Source organism: Myotis myotis, unplaced genomic scaffold (assembly GCF_014108235.1).
Source record: "Myotis myotis isolate mMyoMyo1 unplaced genomic scaffold, mMyoMyo1.p scaffold_m19_p_19, whole genome shotgun sequence".
NCBI lineage: Eukaryota > Metazoa > Chordata > Mammalia > Chiroptera > Vespertilionidae > Myotis > Myotis myotis.
In genome coordinates, this window is record NW_023416323.1 from 18,031,666 (window position 1) to 18,054,967 (window position 23,302).

Consider the following 23,302-nt stretch of genomic DNA (forward strand, 5'->3'; position numbering starts at 1 on the left):
TTTTTCATTGTGAAGAATGATCTTTTTTTTTTTTTTTTTTTTAACCATTCAGATATTTTGAAAGGTATATGTAATTTATCACTCACATAACATTTTCTTTGGCAACAGCCTACTTCACAAACTGTCCTCTCATATTACTTCTCATGAAGAGATAATCTGGTTCTATAACATATTTAGCAGGTTAAATTTCTTTAATTTGAGGCATTAGGTAAAATAAATTAAATGATAGTAAAAACCCTTCAATCCTCCTTTCATAGAATTAGCAGAAAAATATTTCAAAATTTGAAGAAGTGTAACTTGAGTACTTTTAAAGCACAGTGTCTCAAAGAAGATATTAAGTACATGACTTGAATGAAAATTAGTTTGTTCTTAGATATTAATTTTACACTAGAAAGTAAGGGTGTATACCAAGTTTTTGCCTGAGAAATTACTGAAATTTATGGCGAATTTAAAGTGTTGATTGGGAAAATGCCTGAAGAGTTGCAAATGATAGGAAAATACAGAATCTTAAAAAGAAGCAAAATAAAACATGATAAGCAAAGTATTGTGATTCCGCTTCTCTTTGGTTGCCAGGATGATCAGGGCCAATATGCTTAATATTCCTGTTGTTATTTCTTATCCTTAATTTTCTTCATTTTCCTCACTTATTTTATCCTTTCTTATTTTGAAATTGAAAGAGATGAGAAGTAACTAAAAGTGAAATAATGTGTTTTGTGATTGTGTCATACATTTATCTTGCCTTATAATGGGGATATCTTTCTGACCCTCTTATCTAAATTGCACCTGTAACTAAATCCTAACTAGTCTGTCAGTGTGCTACTAATGTCTCTATGCTTGTTTTGTTTTGTAGATTGGCTCACAGAGTGATTGCTCATCCCCTTGGACTTTGGTTCTGTGGTGCCAATGGAGTGTAGGACTCAGTTGTCTGGGCTAGAATGACAGAAGCCTAATGTCCAAGATGGAGAAGAAACGAAGAAAGAAATGAAAGCCTCTTTTCAGGCCAAATCACAAAAGGCCATGAAATTTAACTTTTATTTACATTGGACAAGACTGTAAAATGGCTGATCAGTAATGTTTCAGCTTTTAGCTGAAACAAAAATTAACTTATAATCAAGGAAGAAAAAAGTGTGATTTGAATTTATGCGATTTTATGACCATATTCACTTATGACCATGAAGCTTGTCAACATCTGGCTGCTTCTGCTAGTGGTTTTGCTCTGTGGGAAGAAACATCTGGGTGACAGACTGGAAAAGAGATCTTTTGAAAAGGCCCCATGTCCTGGCTGTTCCCACCTGACGTTGAAGGTGGAATTCTCCTCAACAGTTGTGGAATCTGGTAATGATATTCTTTTTAATATTTTTTTTATTGATTTCAGAGAGGAAAGGAGAGGGAGAGAGAGAGAGAAACATCAATAATGAGAGAGAATCATTGATCAGCTGCCTCCTCCACGCCCCACACTGGGCATCGAGCCCGCAGCCTGGGCATGTGCCCTGACTAGGAATCACACCATGAGCTCCTGGTTCATAGGTTGTTGCTAAACCACTGAGCCACACCAGCTAGGCATGCTATTCTTTTAAATGTTAGGGACTCCTTCTATGCTTTTTGTTTCAAACTTACTTTAAACATTAGCTTTTATGAAAAAAAAATCCCACTCTTTGCACAATAAAGTTCAGGTGGGGTGAGTGCATAACACTTGGGTATTATATTCACTCTGCTGAAGTTTCTTTCCCCAATGTAGTTAGCTTATATGAAGCAAGGAAATTGACGTTCTGAATTCTTTTCCTAAACCTTGATTCCATGGAACAGATGCCATTGTAGCTGGTGAGGGTTGGGAATTTGGAGGTGCCAAATGTTTAATGTACTGAAGTACAAGTGAGCAGATGTGATAACTAGCAAATAGTCTTATATAATCTCCAAATTTTGTTACTGTTTTCAGTAAAATAAAATTGAACCTTCACTTCTCTGGGCTCCTTTTGCTTGTTTGAAAAACTTACATGTATTTCTTTGCTGTATATTCAAACTTCTGTTAGTATTTGCTTTTTAAAAAGATAGCACAGGTATCTGATTTTGAGTAATGTAGTCTGTGATCAGGGGATTCATACACATTATTTTAATATAAAGTTCTGGAAACTGCTGTCCAGAACATTTAAACCAGTCTTTTTGTTTACTGCTCTTTTCACTGTGGGTTTTAAAATATATAAGTTTTCTTTTACCAGGGACATTTTAGATTAGATATAATCTTATGTTATATATGTACATAAATTCTTATTTTTATTTGTGGTCATTGATTTCAGAATATATTGTGGCTTTCAATGGATACTTTACAGCCAAAGCTAGAAATTCATTTATTTCAAGTGCCCTGAAGAGCAGTGAAATAAACAATTGGAGAATTATTCCTCGAAATAATCCATCCAGTGACTACCCTAGTGATTTTGAGGTGATTCAGATAAAAGAAAAACAGAGAGCGGGGCTGTTAACACTTGAAGATCATCCAAACATCAAACGGGTAACACCCCAACGGAAAGTCTTTCGTTCCCTCAAGTACACAGAGCGTGAGTACTGAGATCCAGGCTAATGTGTATCAATTTCTGTTTCACTTGGATTTAGAGAGAGAATGTACATATTCGCCCATGTTGTGCTCCACCTCCCTCATACCCCACCCTTGAATTTATTTTGAAAACTGAACTGGTAGAATAGTTGAAAAATAGTACAGTGCACACCCATGTCATCTTATCCAGTTTCCTCAATTGTGAACATTTTCTTGGCAGGAATTTAAAAAACAAAAAAGAGGCTTTCATGTTGTTCTGGTAGGGAAAAAAATCAGTTTACAATAGAGGATGATAGTGATTTTTGTTTCTGTTGGGAGTGATTTTCACCTAGGTTTTGTCTCAGTCTTCACACGTTGAGGCCGAGATGTCCCTTCACACTCTGAAATGAAAGTTGCTGCTTTTGAGCAGGGATCCTTAAACTTTTTAAACAGGGGGCCAGTTCACTGTCCCTCAGACCGTTGGAGGGCCGGACTATAGTTTAAAAAAAAACTATGAACAAATTCCTATGCACACTGCACATATCTTATTTTGAAGTAAAAAAACAAAATGGGAACAAATACAATATTTGTATTTGCATGTGGCCCGCGGGCCGTAGTTTGAGGACCCCTGCCTTTGAGTCTCCTCCTTGCTTGCATGTTGCTTCTGTCAGTATGTTTTCATCTCTTTCATGGTATCTCGCAAAATTTTCCTTGGTTTCATTTGTTTTTCTCAGAGCCTCCTGACCATGCACGATCCTGCCTCAGCTGGGTTATTTCAGTCCTAGGTTGTGCAGGTGTGAAGATGGAAATAATTCAGTTATTTCCTTTTCAGTTTGAGGGCTTATTCTTTCCTACACCTTTACAACTTGGGCTTGTCAAGATAGAGTTTATCCTCAAAGATTAATTGCCTGTTTATTACATAATATTTTTGAAAGTGTGTGTATTAGCAAAGGAAAGGTGTGTGTTTTTCCTAACTGTTATAAACTGAAGTAACAAATGTCTAGTTCTATATTGTTTCTTTCATTGGGAGGAAAAATAAATGAAACTTTGCTTTTGTTCCTTTGTCATATAATAGGCCTGAGAGCCTCTGAGTTTTAAAAAAACGCACAGGGGAGAGCAGGCTAACTTATTTGCATAGTCTGACCAGCCACAGCCCAGTCTCAGGTGTCTGACTTCCTCAGGGCTCTTTCTATTAGTCCAGATGTTTGTGGTGCTTTTTCTCTTTAAAAAGCAATAGCCTCAAAACAATCCAGGAAGATAAAAACAAATCAAACCTTGTACAATTAGCTAAATATTGTATGTTGTTTCTTTTTTATCTTAACATGCTTCGGAATATTTTAGGAAACATGGGAATGCCTACTTTTAGCACAGTAATCATAGAATGTGTTGGTTAGGCTTCTTTATAGCCTCTCCACCGTGGCTGTCTATTACTGTTCTTGACTATCCTTGACTTAGGAGAAAATTCACTTCCCCATGGGCCCACTCTCTTAGTGCTATGCGTGACTTTGTGCAGTGACCAGTTTTTCTTTAAGTTTCAACCTTTCTCATCCTAAAAGTAGGACATAATACTACCTACCTCATAGGGTTCTTATGAAGATGAAATGCAATAGTGGATGTGAACAGACCTCAGCAGGTTTTAGGTATTGTAAGGATACATTAAATGTTAATTATTCCGGTGGCTCTGTTGTTAGAAGGCTTTGCTTTATTTTAGGCTGACACCTGTCTTACTCTGGATCTCATCCCTGCTCTATCCCATGGGCCCTAAGACAGAGCTAACCTGTTTTCCACCAGATAGAACTTAAAAGATGTATTTTAAAGAGATTCATGGTATCTCCTCTTGAGAATTGCCTCTCTCCAGGATAATATCTCCAGTTCCTTCAACACTTACTCATATGACATGATTTCAAGTCCCTCATCATTTGAATTGCTTTCCTTTGAATATTTTTCAGTTTTTCTAAATTGCTCTCAAAGAGTAAAGCCAGACTGAATTCAGTACTTAACATAAAACAGAACAGGCCCCTCCCTTGTTCTAAATATTATTCTTCAGTGAGTACCTCCAGTTTTGTCCTGTGCTGTTGACTTAAAGAACAGAATCAACATAGGAAGTTTAGTACAGAATAATTGCAGTTGGACTGTGCAAATAATTACTTAGTGAGATTGACAAAACTATATATTTTTCCAGTTCTCCTATACTTTCTTGGGTGTAGCCTGGTAAGACCAGGATAAAAATGATAGTAATTTGCTTTAGAAACAGAACTTCAGGAGTATTATAGATTTGCTCTTCTGAAGACTGGGTTGAAGTACATTTTTTCCTTCATTATAGCATTAAAAAATTAAGTATTTACAGATAATAAAGTCCCTGCTTCTTAGTTAACAATTTGGCAAGTTTTGATGATTGTGTACAGTCAGGTACCAGCAACAAAATCAAGATATGATTTAGTTCCATCACCCTCAGAAATGCGCCTGACTCCTTCATAGTTCTTTGCTTTTCGAAAGGTAGCATTCCAGTAGGTAAGCATTCTGACAATATCGAGAAATATACAGATGGAAGAAGTTCCTATTGATGTTTGGCCAGAGATGTGTGTAATGAGGTAACATGGCTTTTTCCTGTCCCAGAAATCAAGTGCTGTAAAACTTCACAGTTGAGTAGTGGCCGTTCTCTTCAACTTTCCCCCTTTTTCTGGTTCAGCGAGAACAAGTTGCTGTTGAAAAATCTTCAGTTTTAGTATCACAATTAACTTTATTGCTTAAAAATTGATTATTTTATCAATCTTTCTGCCTTACATTGGTTAGAAAATTTTAGGTAAAAAAATTATTTGGGAACCAAATGATGGCCAATAAGAGGCTATAAATATAACTGCATTGAGAAAACCCTTCTAGCAAAGGGAGAGAATCCCATTTTCCTTCAAAGAGGATTTCAGAAGGTAATCATTGCTGTTTAGAATGATTGTTCTCTCTGACAAGTATGTCATTTCCTTTCTTGGCTCTAGCTGACCCCACAGTGCCCTGTAATGAAACCCGATGGAGCCAGAAGTGGCAGTCATCCCGTCCCCTGCGAAGAGCCAGTCTCTCCCTGGGCTCTGGGTTCTGGCATGCTACTGGAAGACATTCGAGTCGACGGTTGCTGAGAGCCATCCCACGCCAGGTTGCCCAGACACTGCAGGCAGACGTGCTTTGGCAGATGGGATATACAGGTGTGTGCCGTGAACCTGGAAGCAGGGTAGGGTCTGGTGTCCAGGAGGCCCCCCTCTCGAGTGCCTAGCGTAGAATCCAGGTGGCCTCATGCACCTATGCATCTCATTATTTGTTGAGCTGCCCCTCATCTTTGACTCCTGTTGTGCTGGGCATCTGTTGCTGTTACTTTTATAATTGTTTGATTCTATTCACTTTGTGTGTCTTATTTTTCTGTACCATTTCTGAGGTTAGATGGAGTAGATTGCGAAGCATTTCTTTTCTCATGATAGATCCGTGAACAAACACAACACTGCCCGCTGTTAGAGCTGACTGGTGTTCAGCTAAGTTCTATAATCTCTCAGGGAAAGAGATGAGATTTAAGATAGTTACCTTTCATGATTTGTACAATTTCATGAAAATGAGTTTATCACTCCAGTGTGGTGCCCCGTGTGCAGAATGGCTAAGTAATTGGCGGTTGCACTTGATCATTTATTTCAGAACAGGAAACAATAATAATGACCATATCCTATGAAAGAAACTCACATCCTTTATGTCCAACAAGATTTTTTTTTCTTACTGATTCATCATGGCAGAAAATTTCTATTTCAACTAATGTGAAGGTTTGGACCCTAACTTTTAAATGTAAGCCCATTTCCCTAGCCCCCAGCACATCACAGTTTGCTAGGTGTCTTTCCCCATATCTCTTAGACTTGGAGACCCTTACCTCTCCTCTGATTTCCTCAGCCTCCTGCCTTTTAGAATGCCTGAGACCCTTAAACTTTTAATACCTGGTGGGCTGACATTTTATTAAAATGATTATATTTGCTTGATTTTATCTTTTGAAGGTGAAAACTCCTTCACAAGACAAATTCTCTAATCTTCAGAAACACATTTTTTATTCCCCAAACCACATGGTTTCCAATTTTATGTGTGCCTTTTTGAAAAGTAATGCATTTTGATGGTTATCTCACGATAACTGATCATTTAAGGTAGTATTGATACATAAACACAACTTTCATTCCAGAAAGACATTGCTTTCATTACAGCTGTTAGCAGTTAAACAATAGAATTACCTTTTTTTTTCCTACATGTTTTCTAGAATTTCTTGATTTGATAGCATCTATTACTTCACATTGGTGCAGATGGCTTTTGGCTAGTATCTGAAATAGACTCATTATTATAAAAACGTGTTTTTTTCTTGAAATAGGATTACCCCTGCATGTTCACAGCTCCTCTCTGCAGAGTTTGTTCTCATGAATGAGCGGCAGTGAATAAGTCACTGTCCTTGTCAAGAGTCAGGCTAGTTCCCCTGCTCCTAGAGGTGTGTGCTTTGTGAGTGCCTCTCTAGAGAGACGAGGGGATGCACACTTGGAGGGAATTACCGCAAGGGGAAATCCATCATCGGAGGAGGAGTGGGAGAGGTGGTTCATTCCTGAGCACTGGTGACAGTTGCGTGTCCAGCGAGATTTGTTTGTTTATCCTCAAGTCTTGTTTAGCAGCAGATGGTGGTGTTCCCCAGCCAGGACCCCTGGTGCATCTACCCTACCTTGTGCACTCTAGGCCAACTTTGGCCCTTCATGCCATGCTCTCCATGGGTCACAAGGAGGGATGTGTGTTATAGACAAATTCAAAATGATGATTTCTCAAACCTGATTGTGCTTGCTTTCTTTTTGGGATAAGGTGCTAACGTAAGGGTTGCTGTTTTTGACACTGGCCTAAGTGAGAAGCATCCCCACTTCAAAAATGTGAAGGAGAGAACCAACTGGACCAACGAGCGAACGCTGGACGATGGTAGGTGGCCACACAGTGGTGAGAGCATGCGTGAGGCTTTTTCTGGTCACGTAGGCTTCGTGCAGGGCTCCCACCCCCCATTTTAGCAGTTAAGTATTTTGTCTGAGTGTCAGTGATTAAACAGTTTGTGTGCAGTAGTTATTCAGACAAACTCAAGTTGTTACTGCCATTTAGTGGGAACTTTTCTAAATGTCTTAGGATGTTGGGAGTTGATATTTGAGGAGAGAGAGGGGTGCCTGGTGGCAGAGAAGCTTTCTGTTGGGGAGAGAGCGGGACTGTCTAGATCCAGAAGTGAGACAGGTACGGTGCGGCCTCTGAGTGGAAGACAGTACCGAGAGACAGAGGTTCTACACAAGGACTTGGAGAATGAGCCTGTTTGAATTGGTTTGAAATGTTGCATGTTGGCACACGTTACCAGCAATTTTATGACTTTTTTCCCCTTTATTCTTTCTTTTTTATTCGACTTTTCTTTTTTTATGGGCAACAGGGCTGGGCCACGGCACTTTTGTGGCAGGTGTGATAGCCAGCATGAGGGAATGCCAGGGATTTGCTCCAGATGCCGAACTTCATATTTTCAGGGTCTTTACCAACAACCAGGTAAGTGTTGAGGACCCCTGAAATGTAAAGAATTGATATTAAAAGGTAAAAAATTAAAACTAGAAAATACATGCTGGTTTAAATGTACACACATCAGCAAGCTGAGCTGCTGCAGATGTTCCACATGAGCCATGCTGTCTTTCTGCTGTCCCTTTGGATGGCTTTGCCCTTCTGCACCACCCCTTCATGGCCTCACTGGAACCCTGAAGACCCTGCTTCGGGGTACTTGTGCATAGGGATTCCTTGACTGCCCGTTTCTTCCTCTCCTTTGGGCCTGCCTACGGCTCCTGTGCCACCGCATCTTGGGCACATTTCTAGTACTTTCTGCATGAGAGAATAATCACATTTGTATGTTTTCACCTCTACTGGATGTGACCCTGAGGGTCACCTGTGTAGCCCAGCATTTGGCATCATGTTGAGCAGTGTGGACTTACGAGCCTTTTCCCTTACTCTTCATTTGGAAACGATTTCTAGGAAAGGGAGAGGGTTCTAGTATTTATTTTTAACGTTTAATTTCTGTTAGGTGATACATAGTTTTATATATTTGTGTAAAAGGCAATGCAGGGTAATTCTCCCAACCCTGTCCCCATCCAGCAGGTGCCCCTTTCTTCCCCATCTCTCATGTGAGGATTTCTTAATTTCTTATACCCCTCCTCCTAGAATTTCTTTTGCATATTCAAGCAAATACAAATATGTAGTCTTATTTTCAAAAGCCTTTAGAAAACATGATACTTAATTATTACACTCATTTTATTGTAAGTTTAATTTTGTATTTTATAGGAACACCTAAATGGTGATACACAAAGTAATTTAACTTCTGTCAGGGAACTAGGAGGAATTGAACATCAGATAAATAGTTCTATGAAATAACTTCTATTGATGCCATTTATCCTTCAACCTATTTAGCAATAAAGATTATTAGACAAATACATTAAATTATTCAGTTTAATAAACTTGACTTAATACAAGTGTCTTAGGATCAATCGTTTTGTAAGAGGGGCAGTTAAAAGTTTGGGATTTTGCCTCAGGAGGTATACTTGAAGGTAAGAAGCTGTACCTTAGACCTGGAGAGGTAGGTGCCCTCAGAACATGCTCTCTTGATGAAGTCTTAGAGTTTCTGGATGTAGAAGTCTACATTGCGGAACATTATTTATTCTTGGGGTTTATTTCTGCAATTTAAGTTAATACTTCATGCTGCTAAGAGTTTATACTTTACCCTTAAAATTAAAAACTCTGTTGTACACTTTGACACTTTCACTGAAACACCTGAAAGACTGTCTTAACATTATCCAGGTGTCCTACACATCCTGGTTCCTGGATGCCTTCAACTACGCCATCTTAAAGAAGATCGACGTGCTCAACCTCAGCATCGGCGGCCCTGACTTCATGGACCATCCCTTTGTCGACAAGGTTGGTCATATCACTGCACTTGGTGATGGCTCCCTTCACAAGCCCAACTCTGAATGCTTCATCCCTCCTGTGCTGCTGGTTTGCCACCCACAAGGTGCCTGCCTAGTAAGGACAGATGGGTGATGACTTGAGGGTTAGTGACTTGCATTAGATAGTAGGACATGGTGTCTTGTTGACTCCTTCTCATGTACTTGTAAACACATAACTCATGTTTTCTGACCATGCCTGGAAAGCCAGTGTCTGGTCCATGTGCTGCGTAGCCCTGTGTCCTGGCTTTTATTCTTGCTAACATACCAGTTATCAAACACATTCATGCCTATAAGGGTCTAGTCACTAGTACCATGTAGTGGTACATTTTCAGTGGTACATTTCTTAGGACTAATTTTCAAAGTTGTGGTTATTTTTTGATAGTTATCCATTGATTGTTTAAAAGTGGTGTTCTTTCGTAAATAAATGCTTGCTAATTTTGTAGGTGTGGGAATTAACAGCTAACAACGTAATCATGGTTTCTGCTATCGGCAATGATGGGCCTCTTTATGGGTAAGTATCTCCAATAGGGATGAATTTAGAGGTGGCCCTCCCTCCCCCCAAAATAACTGAAAAACTGTTGTCTGTCTGTTTTTGTATTTATACTTGTTTATAACTATCTAAAATTGCATATGGAAAATTTCAGCATACCAAAAAAGCAGGCTGCATAAAGACCCTCAGGTTCCTACTACTTGCTTCAGTAGTTATCGACTCAAGGCCAGTCTTGTTTCTGTTTAATTTCTCTTTTACTTTGTTATAAATAGAAACTTGGAGGCCTAATGTTTTTATTTTATTTTTTTCTTCAAAATCAGGAAAGTCAATCTGTTAGAAAGTGAAAGGATTTTGCAGTATTTATGGAGACCCACTCTGTAGGAGGCACAGGGGTGAGGAGGTAGATAGATGAGAGGCCTGCCTCTCTAGGAAAGATAAGGAATAAACAAAACTAACATTTAAACAGCATAATAAACACAGTTGGTGGTGCTCTTGAGGTTGACAAGAGGGATCAGATAGGGAAAGCAGAGAGAACAGTATCACAGAAACGTCCCTTTGTGCTGTGCTGGCGTGGTGAACCGAAGCAGCATGAGACACAGAACATTAGTCACTGAATCACAAGCAGAAAACTTTGATTTAGAGATCCCAGTCTTATTTTTATCTGCTGCTCCAATATTTATTCTCTCAGTAATGTATATAAATAATTTCTTGTGCTGAAATTCTTTTGCAATAGGATTTGTCACCCTCTTTTATTGGGTACTAAGATGTGTGTGGTTCCGTGCAGTGACAAAGAGTGAGGTCACCACAAAGGGCAAAGAAAATACAGTGTCTGCCCTTAGTGTGTCATAACCTGGTAGAAGTAGAGACGAATGAATGTGTTCCCTCCCGAATGCGTGTGTGTCTATGGTGCACACAGTGAGGATGTGTGCCTGGACCTCAGAAACACTCACTCACTGCCTCGCAGCCACATCCCTGGGAGAGCTGCTGGGAGAGCAGGTGGCTTTGAGGACTGGCTGAGCTTATGCAAGGGGTTCAGGGCATAGGGTTAGGCTGAATATGTGAAATTAATGTTTTTATAGGCCCAAAACCATGCATATTGGCAGTCATGTTTCTGACCCAGTAGTTCTTTAGTCAGTGATCTTCTTGTAAAGTGTCCAGGATATTGGATTTTTCTGTGTCATCAGCAATATTTAAATCATAGGTGGCATAACTATAGTTCTACCATGGAAAACACTAATTTCTAAGTAATCTCATCAAGTTTTCTTTTTTCCTTTCAAATGTTTCTCAACTTTGCTCCTTCTCCCATTTCTGATGTCTCCCCCCGAAGCCAGCCCTTACCAGTTCAGAGTCATTGGTTATGAAGTGGGGTCGTAGCCGGTCTTCCTGCCTTTCAGCCTGTTCCCACCCCAGCTCTTGCTGCATGGGTGACGTGGGTTGTGGAAAGAGTGCAGGTGTGAGCCAGACTAGTCCCACCTGCCCCTCGTAGGCTATGGGACCTTCAGTCTTTGAGCCTCAGACTCCTCACCTGTCACAGAAGGGCATGACACCCGCCCATGTAGGTGGTATGGAGGATGAAATTAGATGGGGAAAGTACCACAAATGCTGGGCCTCTGTACGTAGTGGCTCTTCTTTTTCTTCCTTTTTTGTGTGTTTCTACTGTTAAAATTCATGGCAGTTTTCTTTTTCCAGATTTTTCAGTGGATTATTGCCTAATCAAATCAGAATTTTTCTTCTTGATTTTCAAGGTCCTCAGCATTCTAGGCTGCAGTCGCCAAACTTTTTCTGTAAAGGATCAGATAATTAATACTTAGGCTTTGTGGGCATGTGGTGTGGCCCTTGTAGTGTGAAGGCAGCCTTGGAATGTGTAAATGAAAGGTTGTGGTTGTGTTGCAGTAAAACTTTACTTACAAGAACAGGTGGTGGGCCCGTTGTGGCTCTCTGCCATAGTTCGCCATTGTCACCTGAAGTTGTGGGCTCAGCTTTATTTTCCATTACTGTGTGTACACCTTCCTCAGCTCCAGTCTCCTCCTGGGTCTCCCTAGAGACCATGTTTTTTCCAGTCTCCATCACCTGTTCCTGCTGCCGCCCTTCCTAGCTTGCCTTCCTTCTGTTCACACCTGTGGGCTCCCAGCTCCTCCACATGCCATTCTGACTGCTTCGCCATACACGAATCGCTCTTCTGAAATCCTGTGGCTTCTCTGGGCAGTCACACGCACTCAGTAGCTTGTAATCAAAGAGTTGTTCGTTTCCAGGGTATTAGAGAAGAACCCTGGAGAGGAGGGCACCGTGTCGTTCTTTGTGTCTGCCCGTAGAGCTGCACAGATCCGGACCTGCCAGCTGCTTTGCAGTGATGGGAATGGCATGTAAGCAGGATGGCACAGCTTGTGCGGTTCTGGCTTACTGCTTGGGCATCGGGTAGTTCGATGACGGTATTGTACGCAAATTGCTGGGTCACTTATTGCAGGCATTGAGCTGCCAGTCACTGCAAATGATGCTCGCATCTCCAGGTCCCCTTGCTGTGAGCTCTCTCAGGGTCCTGCACCCTTGACACTTAAACTTCACGGTGCAGGGGTCTGCAGCTGCAGCTTCCCCTTCTTTAAAGCACACTAAGTATTATAGGGATTGACAGGTATAGGGAGGGTCAGAGGGTGGCTTTTTTTGCATCAACTACAGTGGGAAGTTTTGTCAGTGACTTCTAAGCTCTGCTCCTTGATTTCATAGAAATTTATAAATTTTTAGCATCAGACAGTAAAATATCACTGTTGGTGCCTCTGAACAACCACTTGATAGCATGTCATTGGCCAGTGGGCTAAAAGCCAGTGCCAGGGTTGATTCAGTGTGGTTTAAATAACTGGTCAAAAGCACACGCTCTAAAATCTTGCTACTAGTTTCAGTGAAGCCACTGGAATCAGTTTTGGTTATTGAATTGTCAGAGTTTGTTTTTTTGGTAGCAGAACTACCAAATAGATAAAGCTCGGAAATGCATTTTCATAAATGGTTGTTTTATATTTTCAAATAGTTTAGCTGCATCCTGATTTATATCTTGATTTTATAGTTTAAACATTTTTGTCGTTATCAATTTCACTATAATTTCTTTGCAGATCTAGTACACTTGAGGTATGGAAAAGAATTACATGGTTTTTTCTCTGCTTCTTTCCTTTGAGGAGCTCAAGATTATGGAGTAATGGTTATCATTTCCACAATTCCCAGTGAGGAAAGGGGAATACCCTGCAAACGATCAGTTGAAAACTAACTTCCTGACCGTGGCAGATGCAAATGTGTGATTACAGCTCCTTCCCAGAGGAATGTGGGATCTAACTGGGGAGGCAGGATGAATGCTCTTGGAACAATTTGAAAGGGATGTGAGAATGTATAAGTAGGTGATGAATTATCATAGTGTTAAATCTTGTGAAGTTAGAGAAGGGGGATTCCTTCAAGCCAGAGGTAGTGAAGAAAGAAGAAAGTCTTGGACCGAAGTATGATACGTTGACAGGGAGGAAAAGGAAGAAAGGGTGGTCAGTGTGAGGGTGGCAGTGAGCCTGGCCTTCTACAGGACAGCTGTAAGTACCTGCAGTCCATCCCAGCAGCGTGTCTTGACACAGAAGAGCCTAATACCGTCTTAGATTTTTCTGGGAGGGTTTGCCTTTATTTGAATTATTCACTTAAAATTATTTTTCTTTCCTTGTGTTTTTGTGCCTCCATTTAGCACTCTGAATAACCCTGCTGATCAAATGGATGTGATTGGAGTAGGTGGCATTGACTTTGAGGATAACATCGCCCGCTTCTCTTCAAGGGGAATGACTACCTGGGTAGGCTTTTTTTCATGTGCCTAAAGGAACCGTTTGTCTCAGAGCCTTTGGGTGTATTTGTAAGTGCACAGATAGAAAAGCTTGTCAGCCCAACCCTCACGTGCATGGATGGCATAGCCAGGTCTGTGGGTACTTGCCGGCTGTGAGGACAAGATATCTGGCCCTGTTGATCTGGCCTGCCACTTGACTATAGTGAACAGTCAGGGACAGGTTCTGAGTGGTGTTTCCTGGTTCCCCTTCAGTTTTACCTATTTCTGAGTGACTCACTTTGTAGGTCAACTGGACTCATGCCCACTTGTCCTAAGTAGTAGGAAGGTGAGCAGTCTTCCTTGGTGCTAGGTGAGATGATTTTTTTGGCCTTAAGAAGCAAGAGAAGCCAGTGAGAAGAATTTAATATCAACTCTGCTAACGCAGAAGTAATTGTATTTAGCTGGACAAAATGGAAATAACTCCAACAAGTTAATTAATTCATTTACTCTGGGTTTAATCATGCATCTAATTTGTCCTCCTTTACCCATCAGAACAGCGGTGGAGTCAATGTTAGATGCTCCCTCAGGCAGCGATAGGCACTCTTGCCTGCCCCGCAGGGTCTTCAGGGTCACATCACTCTGGGTGCTCTAACTCAAGGGTGCCAAGCTTTGAGGTCTTGGGAAGTCCCAGAAAAGACTCGCAGCCTCCTGAGAACATGGTGGCCTTGTCCGCCCTGGCGCCACTCTATGGGATAGCCTTCTCCCTCTATAACATCGCCTCTCCTGGCACCATTTTCAGTTGGCCCCACAGTGGGTCCATGCCATGTGCACTTGGATGCCTCCTTGATGTTCAGTTGTCGCCAGTTGGGTAGAGCCCACCCTGAGATAGTCAGTCCCAGGGATATGTTTCATATTCATTCACCTATACTCCCTCAGCACTTTCTTTGTATGGCTAAATACTTGGAAACAACACCTTCACCAATTGATGTCTTTCTGGCTCCCTCGGAAGTGCTTTCATGCAATTATAATGCATTGCCATGCCCTTAGAAATGTTCCTGAGACACTTACTTACAGGGCTGTAGTTGAAGGTGTCTTTACACAGGGTCCCATAGCTGGATGCAAGTCCATTTATGTTTGACCGCCCTGAAAGGTATTTTCACTTCAGTTGGATTGCTTCTTTCTACAGAATATAAGATCCTATGGTAATTCTCATTTTGCCTCAATTTCCATGAAATTTCAGGGTATTCCGTTAAAAACTTATCTGTTACTCATACAGTTACATTTATCATTCTGAATGGTTGTTTCTTTCCCCTCTGGTGGAAGATTAAAATCTTCAGTTATATTATGTACATTTTTCTTACAAAGAAAATTTTTCTTCATTTTTAGTATTAATTGTCTGATTTTTCTAAGATATTTCTAATTTTTAAGTTATTTAGCGATAAATCAGTTTTCAGTTTCCAGTTTTGCATGCTAACAAAATTTTAAAAATTCACTTTGTAGCCGAAACCGGTTTGGCTCAGTGGATGGAGCATCAGCCTGCGGACTGAAGGGTCCCAGGTTCGATTCCGGTCAAGGGCATGTACCTTGGTTGCGGGCACATCCCCAGTGGGGGATGTTCAGGAGGCAGCTGATCGATGTTTCTCCCTCATCAATGTTTCTAACTCTCTATCTCTCTCCCTTCCTCTCTGTAAAAAATCAATAAAATATATTAAAAAAAAAAAAATTCACTTTGTAATTGCTCTATGACATTCCTATTACCCTGGTTATTATAAAATACTCCAAAAATAATTGTATTTTCTATATTATCATTTAAGCTTGTTTTCTGTATTGCAGTGAATTTCATTCTAAAACCAGTATCTTACTGAGGTTACACTCCATTTAAGTAACCCTGTTTCTGTTCTGTGTGCCAGTGTGTGTGCTGTGGTAGAAATCAACCTCCTTTTATTTCTAGGAGCTACCAGGAGGCTATGGCCGTGTGAAACCTGATATTGTCACCTATGGTGCTGGAGTGAGGGGCTCCGGTATGAAAGGGGGCTGTCGGGCCCTTTCCGGGACCAGCGTGGCTTCTCCGGTGGTTGCCGGCGCCGTCACCTTGCTAGTAAGGTGAGTGTTGCCTAGCAAAGAGAAGGTGGTGCCAGCAGACCAGCTGAGTCTTGCTTGCCACCAACTTAGAATTTTAGAGCATATCATGTGACCTTGCTCCATCTGTTTCTTCATCTCCACAAAAGAGGTCAGGATTTATTCTTTGAGGGAGGATTCTTATGAGTTAGTGGGCATATATGTAGGAACACTATGTAAATGCTAAACCGTAAAGCAATACATAAGGACATAATGCCTGTTACTTTTTTATGTTTGAGGTCTGGTTTTGTTTTTGTTTTTTGAAGACTTTTTTTTAAGAGCAGTTTTAGGTTCATGGCAAAATTGAGAGGAAAGTACAGTGTCCCCATTTTGTTTGCTTTTATACCATTTTTGTGCTACATCTGTACTTGTTGTATCCAAACAAGTGTGTATATCAGGCAAGGATCAAAAAGTAAAGTATTTTCATGCCATATCCTCCATTTCCTGGGGGATTCACTTTTTAATGTTCTCTGTTAGCTAAGGAGCTGTCAAACCAGGCAGTGGGACTGGCAGTCACCACTCCTTTGGGAGAGACAAGATTCTCTGTGTAATTGACTCATTCTCTTTGTCTTGTTGAATCCCATCTATGGTTGGAATGGAGCTTAATGATCGACCCTTCATTTTGTAGTTAATGAAACTGGAAGTTCTCAAAGATAATTGACTAGAATTGATGCTCACGTGCTCTGACTTAGTCGGATACGCTTACTCTCAAAATTATAAGAAGATGTCTTAGGAGCTAGTACTTATTTTGTATTTTACCTCTCCACCTTCACCCCCGCCCCCTCCAAAGAAACAACTTTATCTAGGTGAGGTTTTAGTTGAGCTTTTGTGTTGCAATAACACAACACTCTACAGTTTTCAAAGTTATACTCTGTTAATTTTAAAATTAAATTAAAACAGGCAAATGATAGTAAATGTTTTTATATTTAAAATTCTCTTTAAAAGCAAGTAAATTTATGTTGATTTTAGCTTCTAATGCTAGAGATGTGTTTTATTAATAACCTTCATAAAAGTAGGTCTTTATCTCTTTCTTCCTTTTCCCATTCTTCCCTTAGAGTTCAGAGCCAAATTCTTGAGATTGTTGACATTGGTGAGAGTAGTCTTGGAAAGTAACCACATGCCTGTTGGAAATGTTCTCTTTCTCTTCTAGTTGTTTTTCTCACCCTCGTGTTACATACAGTGAAAGAAGAGGGAAGGGCATGCCAACTGTGGAGTTACCTGGCTCCCTTGGGCTTCTGGACTCGCTAGCTAGGGCTCTTGTTTCTACTCTTGTTGATTATGAAACAAAAAGTATTAGCGTACGGCTCCCACTTGCCATGATGGTTAATAGGAACGTGGTTCTGAGCTCCACTGTTCAGTCTGTCAAATCCCCCTCCTGTCAAATGAGTGGGGAGGTGAGGAGGATGTGTTTTCCATTTCCAGTGGCATCTCTGAGTGCAGATATTTTCAGCGTCAAGGAAGGCTTTCACTTCCCTCATCTCCCTGCAGCAGATGAAAATGCCACTGTGACAGTTCAGGAATATTTTTTATGGCCTGACTAATAGCTCAGAACAGATACTGAGCAACAAGGAAGCGCTTCCTCAGCTTCCGGCCTCCTGGTGCTCCGGCCTCCGGTGCTCCGTGAAGAACGAGAGCCTAACCTTTGGTCTTGCTCTGTCAGCAGGAAGAGGGGAAGGTTGTTGACCTGTAGCTTAGCTTTTAGCAGTTCTTTTATTGTTGTTGAGAATCGGTCCTACTTTATGTCCTCTTCTCATTAAGTCAGATTTCCTCTCTAAACCTGTTAGAAAAACCTGCTTACACTCCCAAACCAACCACCATATAAAAAGATTTAGGAACTAGAGTAAGTTTTTCTTTTTTGCTTACCTACACTTAGAAGTTAAAATTCACTTGTGATATAATACATAGGTGTACAACAATGAATGTCTTAGTGCCAGCATTCTTAAGAGGTTGATGCTTCTTAGGTGTCACTAAGTTTCTAGCCTATAGAGCTGAGTTTCAGTGTGTCCAGATGCATCCTGATGATGAAACTCTCAAGGTGGTCTCCGGTCTGCATGTTCCTATCAGGTTTTATCCTCCAGAGTGATGCATCACATAGTGGCTTCCAAAACAAAAAGGCAGGGTCTCGCTATGGAGGCAGTGGGCTTCCCTCAGTTGCCGCGCTTCTTGCCCATCCAGCATTAACTTCCCTTTCTAGGACCTGTATGTTTTCCTTTAATTTTCCCAGCTTTCCTCTTCCTCCTGGCTTCCCCTGAGGAGCCACTACCTCTTACCTAGTCTTGCCTTCTATAATTTGTAAGGTTGACTTAGTAGGAAAAATATGTTTTTCTGATCCATTTAGTATAAACAGGTACTAGCCTCATGAGTCACTGCTCTCACAGGCCATGTGGAAGACTAATAACTGGTCACTCCCAAGTCTGTTGCAGAAATGATCACACAGTATCCTCAGCTTAGCATGGGTCCTACCAAAGAAACTTTCATTATAGACAGAACAAGATTGGAGGTCACATTTGCACATTTGCAAATTAGAAGTAATCAGATTTTCACTCTTTTATGAGAAAATACATGATTTTCCCCCTCAGCACAGTCCAGAAACGTGAACTGGTGAATCCAGCCAGTATGAAGCAGGCCCTGATTGCATCAGCCCGGAGACTTCCTGGGGTCAATATGTTTGAGCAAGGCCATGGCAAGCTGGATCTCCTCAGAGCCTATCAAATCCTCAACAGTTACAAACCACAGGCAAGGTCAGTATGTTTAATTTTCGAATAGGCCTTTCTTCTCACTAGGTCCTGAGGGTGTTTTTCCCTCTACACTAAATGCTAGCCTCCAAACTGGAACCACGTACAACACTTAGAGCCCATGGAGAGCTTCACTCGGCCCCTTCTACTCGGTGTCAGCTGGCAGAACTTGAACTGCTGTCCACTTCCTGATGTTCTGATTGATTGATTGATTGATTGATTGATTATATGTATACATATATATGTATTTGATGTATGAGGATTTTTTTTTCAGAGAATGTGGCAGGGAGAGAGAGAGAGACATTGAAGAAACATTGATGTGAGAGAGACACATTGATTGGTTGTCTCCTGCATGCACCCTGACGAGGGTTGGGGAGCAAACCTGCAACCCTTCTCGGTGCGTGGGCCAACACTCTAACCACTGTAACACCAGCCAGGGCTGTTCTGTTATTTTTAATATGAATGGTTTGAAATAATGGTTTTCTATTAAAACTTTTTTTTGAAATAATCATAGGTTTATAGAAATTTGCAAAAATAGTATACAGAGTTCTCATATACTATTTGCTCAGCTTCCTCTAATGCCAACATCTTAGATGACCATAATTTAACTAGTAAAACTAACAAATGAGCACTGATCCTGTCCAGTCATTAACCTGCAGGCTTTGTTCACAGTTCACTGGTTTTCTCTTGTGTTCTTTGTACCCCACATTGCATTTAGTGGTCGTGTCTCCTTGGTTTCCTCTGGCCTCTAACAGTTTGGTCATTCATGACTCTGACTCCTTTGGGAGTGCAGTTACTTATTTTATAGACAGTCTCTTAATGTGAGTTTATCTGATACTTTTTCATGATTAGCTTGAGGTTATGTGTTATTGGTAAAGAAATGTTACTTTTTATTTTAAGATGATTTTAGATTTACAACAAAGTTCCAATAATAGTATACGAGGATCCATAAATCCTTCACCCAACTCTCCCTAATGTTAACATCCTATCTAATAAAAGAGAAACATGGTAATTGGTGTATGACCGCTACCCTTCCCATTGGCTAATCAGCGAGATATGCAAATTAACTGTCAGCCAAGATGGGGGCCGGCAGCCAGGCAGCTTGAAACTAACATGAGGCTTGCTTGCTTCAGTGACGGAGGACTCCAACGTTCCCCGCCTGCCGTTGCAGGCCTCTGAGCTGGCAGTTTGAAACATAGTTACAAAAAATAGAAGCTAAACAAAACCCCAGAAACCAGCTTTCAGCTAGCAGGGATCTCAGACCTGGAGCTGATACAAAGTTTCGATTATAGAACCAAAACAAACCAGATACCTGCTTTCAGGAGCGGAGGCCTAAGAGCTGGAGCCTCAGAGCTAAAGCTGGCTCAGAATAAAAAAAAAAGAAAGAAAGAAAGGAGCGGTTGGGAGCTTCAGTCCCAGCCTGAAAAAAGCCCTCAGCCCCTCACCCAGACTGGCCAGGCACCCCAGTCGGGACCCCCACCCTGAAGGGTGTGTGACCAGCTGCAAACAGCCATCATCCCCTCATCCAGGCTGGCCAGGCACCCCAGTGGGGACCCCCACCCTGATCCAGGACACCCTTCAGGGCAAACCAGCCGGCCCCCACCCGTGCACCAGGCCTGTATTCTATATAGTAAAAGGGTAATATGCCTCCCAGCACCGGGATCAGCGGAGCTGCGAGGTCTCCCGGCACTGGGATCAGTATGACAGGGGGCAGCGCCCAAACCCCCTGATCGCCCTGCGGCTCTGTGTGTGACAGGGGGCGGGGCCACAACCTCCCTATTGGCCCTGCTCTGTTCCTGACAGGGGAAGGCGCCCCAACCCCCTGATCGGCCCTGCTCTGTGCCTGATAGGGGGGAGCTCCCCAACCTCCTGATCGCCCTGCAGCTCTGTGTGTGACAGGGTGCGGCGCCCCAACCCCCCCACCCCATGGGCCCTGCTCTGTGTGTGATGGGGTAGAGCCATAACCTCCCCATCGGCCCTGCCCTGAGTGTGACAGTGGTGGCTCCCCAACCCCCTGATCGGCCCTGCTCTGTGGGTGACAGGGGGGAGCTCCCCAACCCCCTGATCGGCCCTGCTCTGTGCGTGACGGGGTGGTGCCGCAACCTCCCCATCGACCCTGCTTTGAGTGTGACAGGGGTCGGTGCCTCAACCCCCAAATCGGCCCTACCCTGAGTGTGACTGAGGGTGGCATCGCAACCTCCCAATCCGCCCTGCTCTGTGCATGACAGGGGGCGGCGCCCCAATTCCCCAATCGGCCCTGCTCTGAGTCCGACCAGGGGCTGCACCTAGGGATTAGGCCTGCCCTCTGCCACCTGGGAGCAGGCCTAAGCCAGCAGGTCGTTATCTCCCGAGGGGTCCCAGACTGCGAGAGGGCACAGGCCAGGCTGAGGGACCCCCCCTCCCCCCGAGTGCACAAATTTTTGTGCACTGGGCCTCTAGTCTATGCTAATAAAAGGGTAATATGCTAATTAGACCAGATAGACCAGATGTCTTCTGGACAAAGCCACAGTGGCGGGGGCCGAGGCAGAGGTGGTTAGGGGCGATCAGGCCGGCAGGGGAGAGCAGTTAGGAGCGATCAGGCTGGCAGGGGAGAGCAGTTTGGGGTGATCAGGCCGGCAGGGGAGAGCAGTTAGGGGCAATCAGGCAGGCAGGCAGAGGGGTTAGGGGCAATCAGGCAGGCAGGCAGAGAGGTTAGGGGTGGGCAGGCAGGCAGAGGGGTTAGGGGTGGTGATCAGGCAGGCAGGCAAAGGGGTTAGGGGCATTTAGGCAGGCAGGCAGAGGGGTTAGGGGTGATCAGGCAGGCAGGCAGGCAGGCAGGCAGAGGGGTTAAGGGTGATCAGGCCGGCATGCAGAGGCAGTGAGGGGCGATCAGGCCAAAAGTGGGGGCAGTTAGGGGCAACCAAGCTGACAAGTCAGGTGAGCAATTAGGAGCCAGCGGTCCAGGATTGTGAGAGGGATGTCCCCTGAGGGGTCCCGGATTAGAGAGGGTGCAGGCTGGGCTGAGGGGACAACCCCCACCCCCACCCCCATGCACGAATTTCATGCACCGGGCCTCTAGTTAATAAATAATGTAGGAATAGACTGTTTTGCACACTCACAACTATAAACCTACTTTTGCCCACCCTTTCTTACAGGAAGAAGAGCATTACTACAAATATTCTTTTGCACTTTGTTTTTGTCACTTAACAGCGCCTGGAAATCGCTCTGTATTAATTTATAGAGATTGTCTTTTTACAGCTGCACAGTGTGGATATACCATTGTTTATTCACCCACTTATTTATATTTGGGCATTTAAATTGTTCCCAGTATTTTGCAGTTACAAGTTATTGCTTTGAATAACCTTGTGTCTAGTATTTTAGCTTTGTTGAAGGTTGTGTTTTCGGAGAAAATGCCTGCAAGTGGGATTGCTGGGTCAAGGAGCTTTGTGAGGTGTCACTCATTCCCCTCCAGAGGGTTGTGTCTGTGTGAATTCCACAGCGAGGCATGAGCGCCTGTTTCCCCAGAGCCTCAGCAGCACGTGTGTCATGCTGGTTACTTTCTGCCAACCTGATCAGTGAGAAATGGTCTCTCAATATTGTTGTAATTTCCATGTCTTCTCTAATTATGAGTGAATTTGAACTCTTTTGTCTATAGTTAACAGCCATATTTATATTTTTCTTGTTAAGTATGTGTTCACTTTCCCCTTTTTTCTTGGGAGGTTTTATCCCTCAGTTGTTATGGGGTTTTTATACATTAAGGTTAGTAACCATTTGTTGGTGATATATATTTGCAGATGTTTTACAGTTTGTCGATTGTCTTTTGATTTTGTGTGAAGTGTTTTGCCAGGCAGTTTTATTTTTTAAAATAGCCAACTTTATTAGTCTGTTGTTGTTGTCCTTGGATTTTGAGTCACAGGAAGCCTTTTTCTGCACTGGGATGAAAGAGAATTCACCCAGGTTTTCTTTTAATACTTGTTTGCTTTCTTTTATTTACTTGAGATTCCCTGATCCATTGTGTGTGGTGTGATCCATTGGTGTTTATTCTTGTGTGTGGTGTGAGGTATGAATCTAATTTTATCTTTTGCCAAGTGACCACCCATTTATCACAGCTGCATTTATTTAAAAGTTCATCTTTGCCCCAGTGATGTGAGAATCTGAGTCCAACGCATTCACCAGGGCTGCCAGCCACAGCCACTGCCACTGAAGTTCCAGACTTGCAGAAGGAAGAAAGTGTTCTGCTCCATCCGTTGTTTGTGCAGACAGTCTGGGCAAGCTGGCCCAGAGGCCTGCTCAGTGCAGGGAGCATTTCAAAGCCAAGTTCCCAGATGCCTGCTGAGGCCTTTCTAAGGGCCTTGTCGCCTCTTCCTACACAGTGTGTCGCTTCAGTGTTGTTTTCTAACATGCCCTACTCTAATACCGTATTCTTTGTTTCAGCTTGAGCCCCAGCTACATTGATCTGACTGAGTGTCCCTACATGTGGCCCTACTGCTCCCAGCCCATCTATTATGGAGGAATGCCGACCATCGTCAATGTCACGATCCTCAATGGCATGGGTGTCACAGGAAGAATTGTAGACAAGGTGAAATTGCTCTCTGGCTTGTAGTGAGCTTGGACCTGGCCCAGACCTTTGTGCCTTAGCGTTTTCTCCTGAAAATCAAACAGGAAAGGTTCTCT

General features: G+C 42.5%; 1 protein-coding gene across 7 annotated transcripts in view; it reads left to right on the top strand.

Moving 5' to 3' along the window:
- MBTPS1 (membrane bound transcription factor peptidase, site 1) overlaps nt 1-23,302 on the top strand; it is a 57,514-nt gene that overhangs the window by 12,375 nt on the left and 21,837 nt on the right. For all 7 annotated transcript variants that reach the window (XR_004973725.1, XR_004973724.1, XR_004973726.1 and 4 more), the window contains exons 2-12: nt 851-1,335; nt 2,295-2,552; nt 5,518-5,721; nt 7,382-7,492; nt 7,980-8,089; nt 9,383-9,499; nt 9,972-10,039; nt 13,725-13,827; nt 15,748-15,899; nt 18,494-18,655; nt 23,063-23,207. Coding sequence is in view for 3 of the 7 variants with exons in the window: in XM_036346994.1 (XP_036202887.1) it covers nt 1,167-1,335; nt 2,295-2,552; nt 5,518-5,721; nt 7,382-7,492; nt 7,980-8,089; nt 9,383-9,499; nt 9,972-10,039; nt 13,725-13,827; nt 15,748-15,899; nt 18,494-18,655; nt 23,063-23,207 (1,599 nt within the window). In the remaining 4 variants the exon portion in view is untranslated. The remainder of the gene's footprint in view (nt 1-850; nt 1,336-2,294; nt 2,553-5,517; nt 5,722-7,381; nt 7,493-7,979; nt 8,090-9,382; nt 9,500-9,971; nt 10,040-13,724; nt 13,828-15,747; nt 15,900-18,493; nt 18,656-23,062; nt 23,208-23,302) is intronic.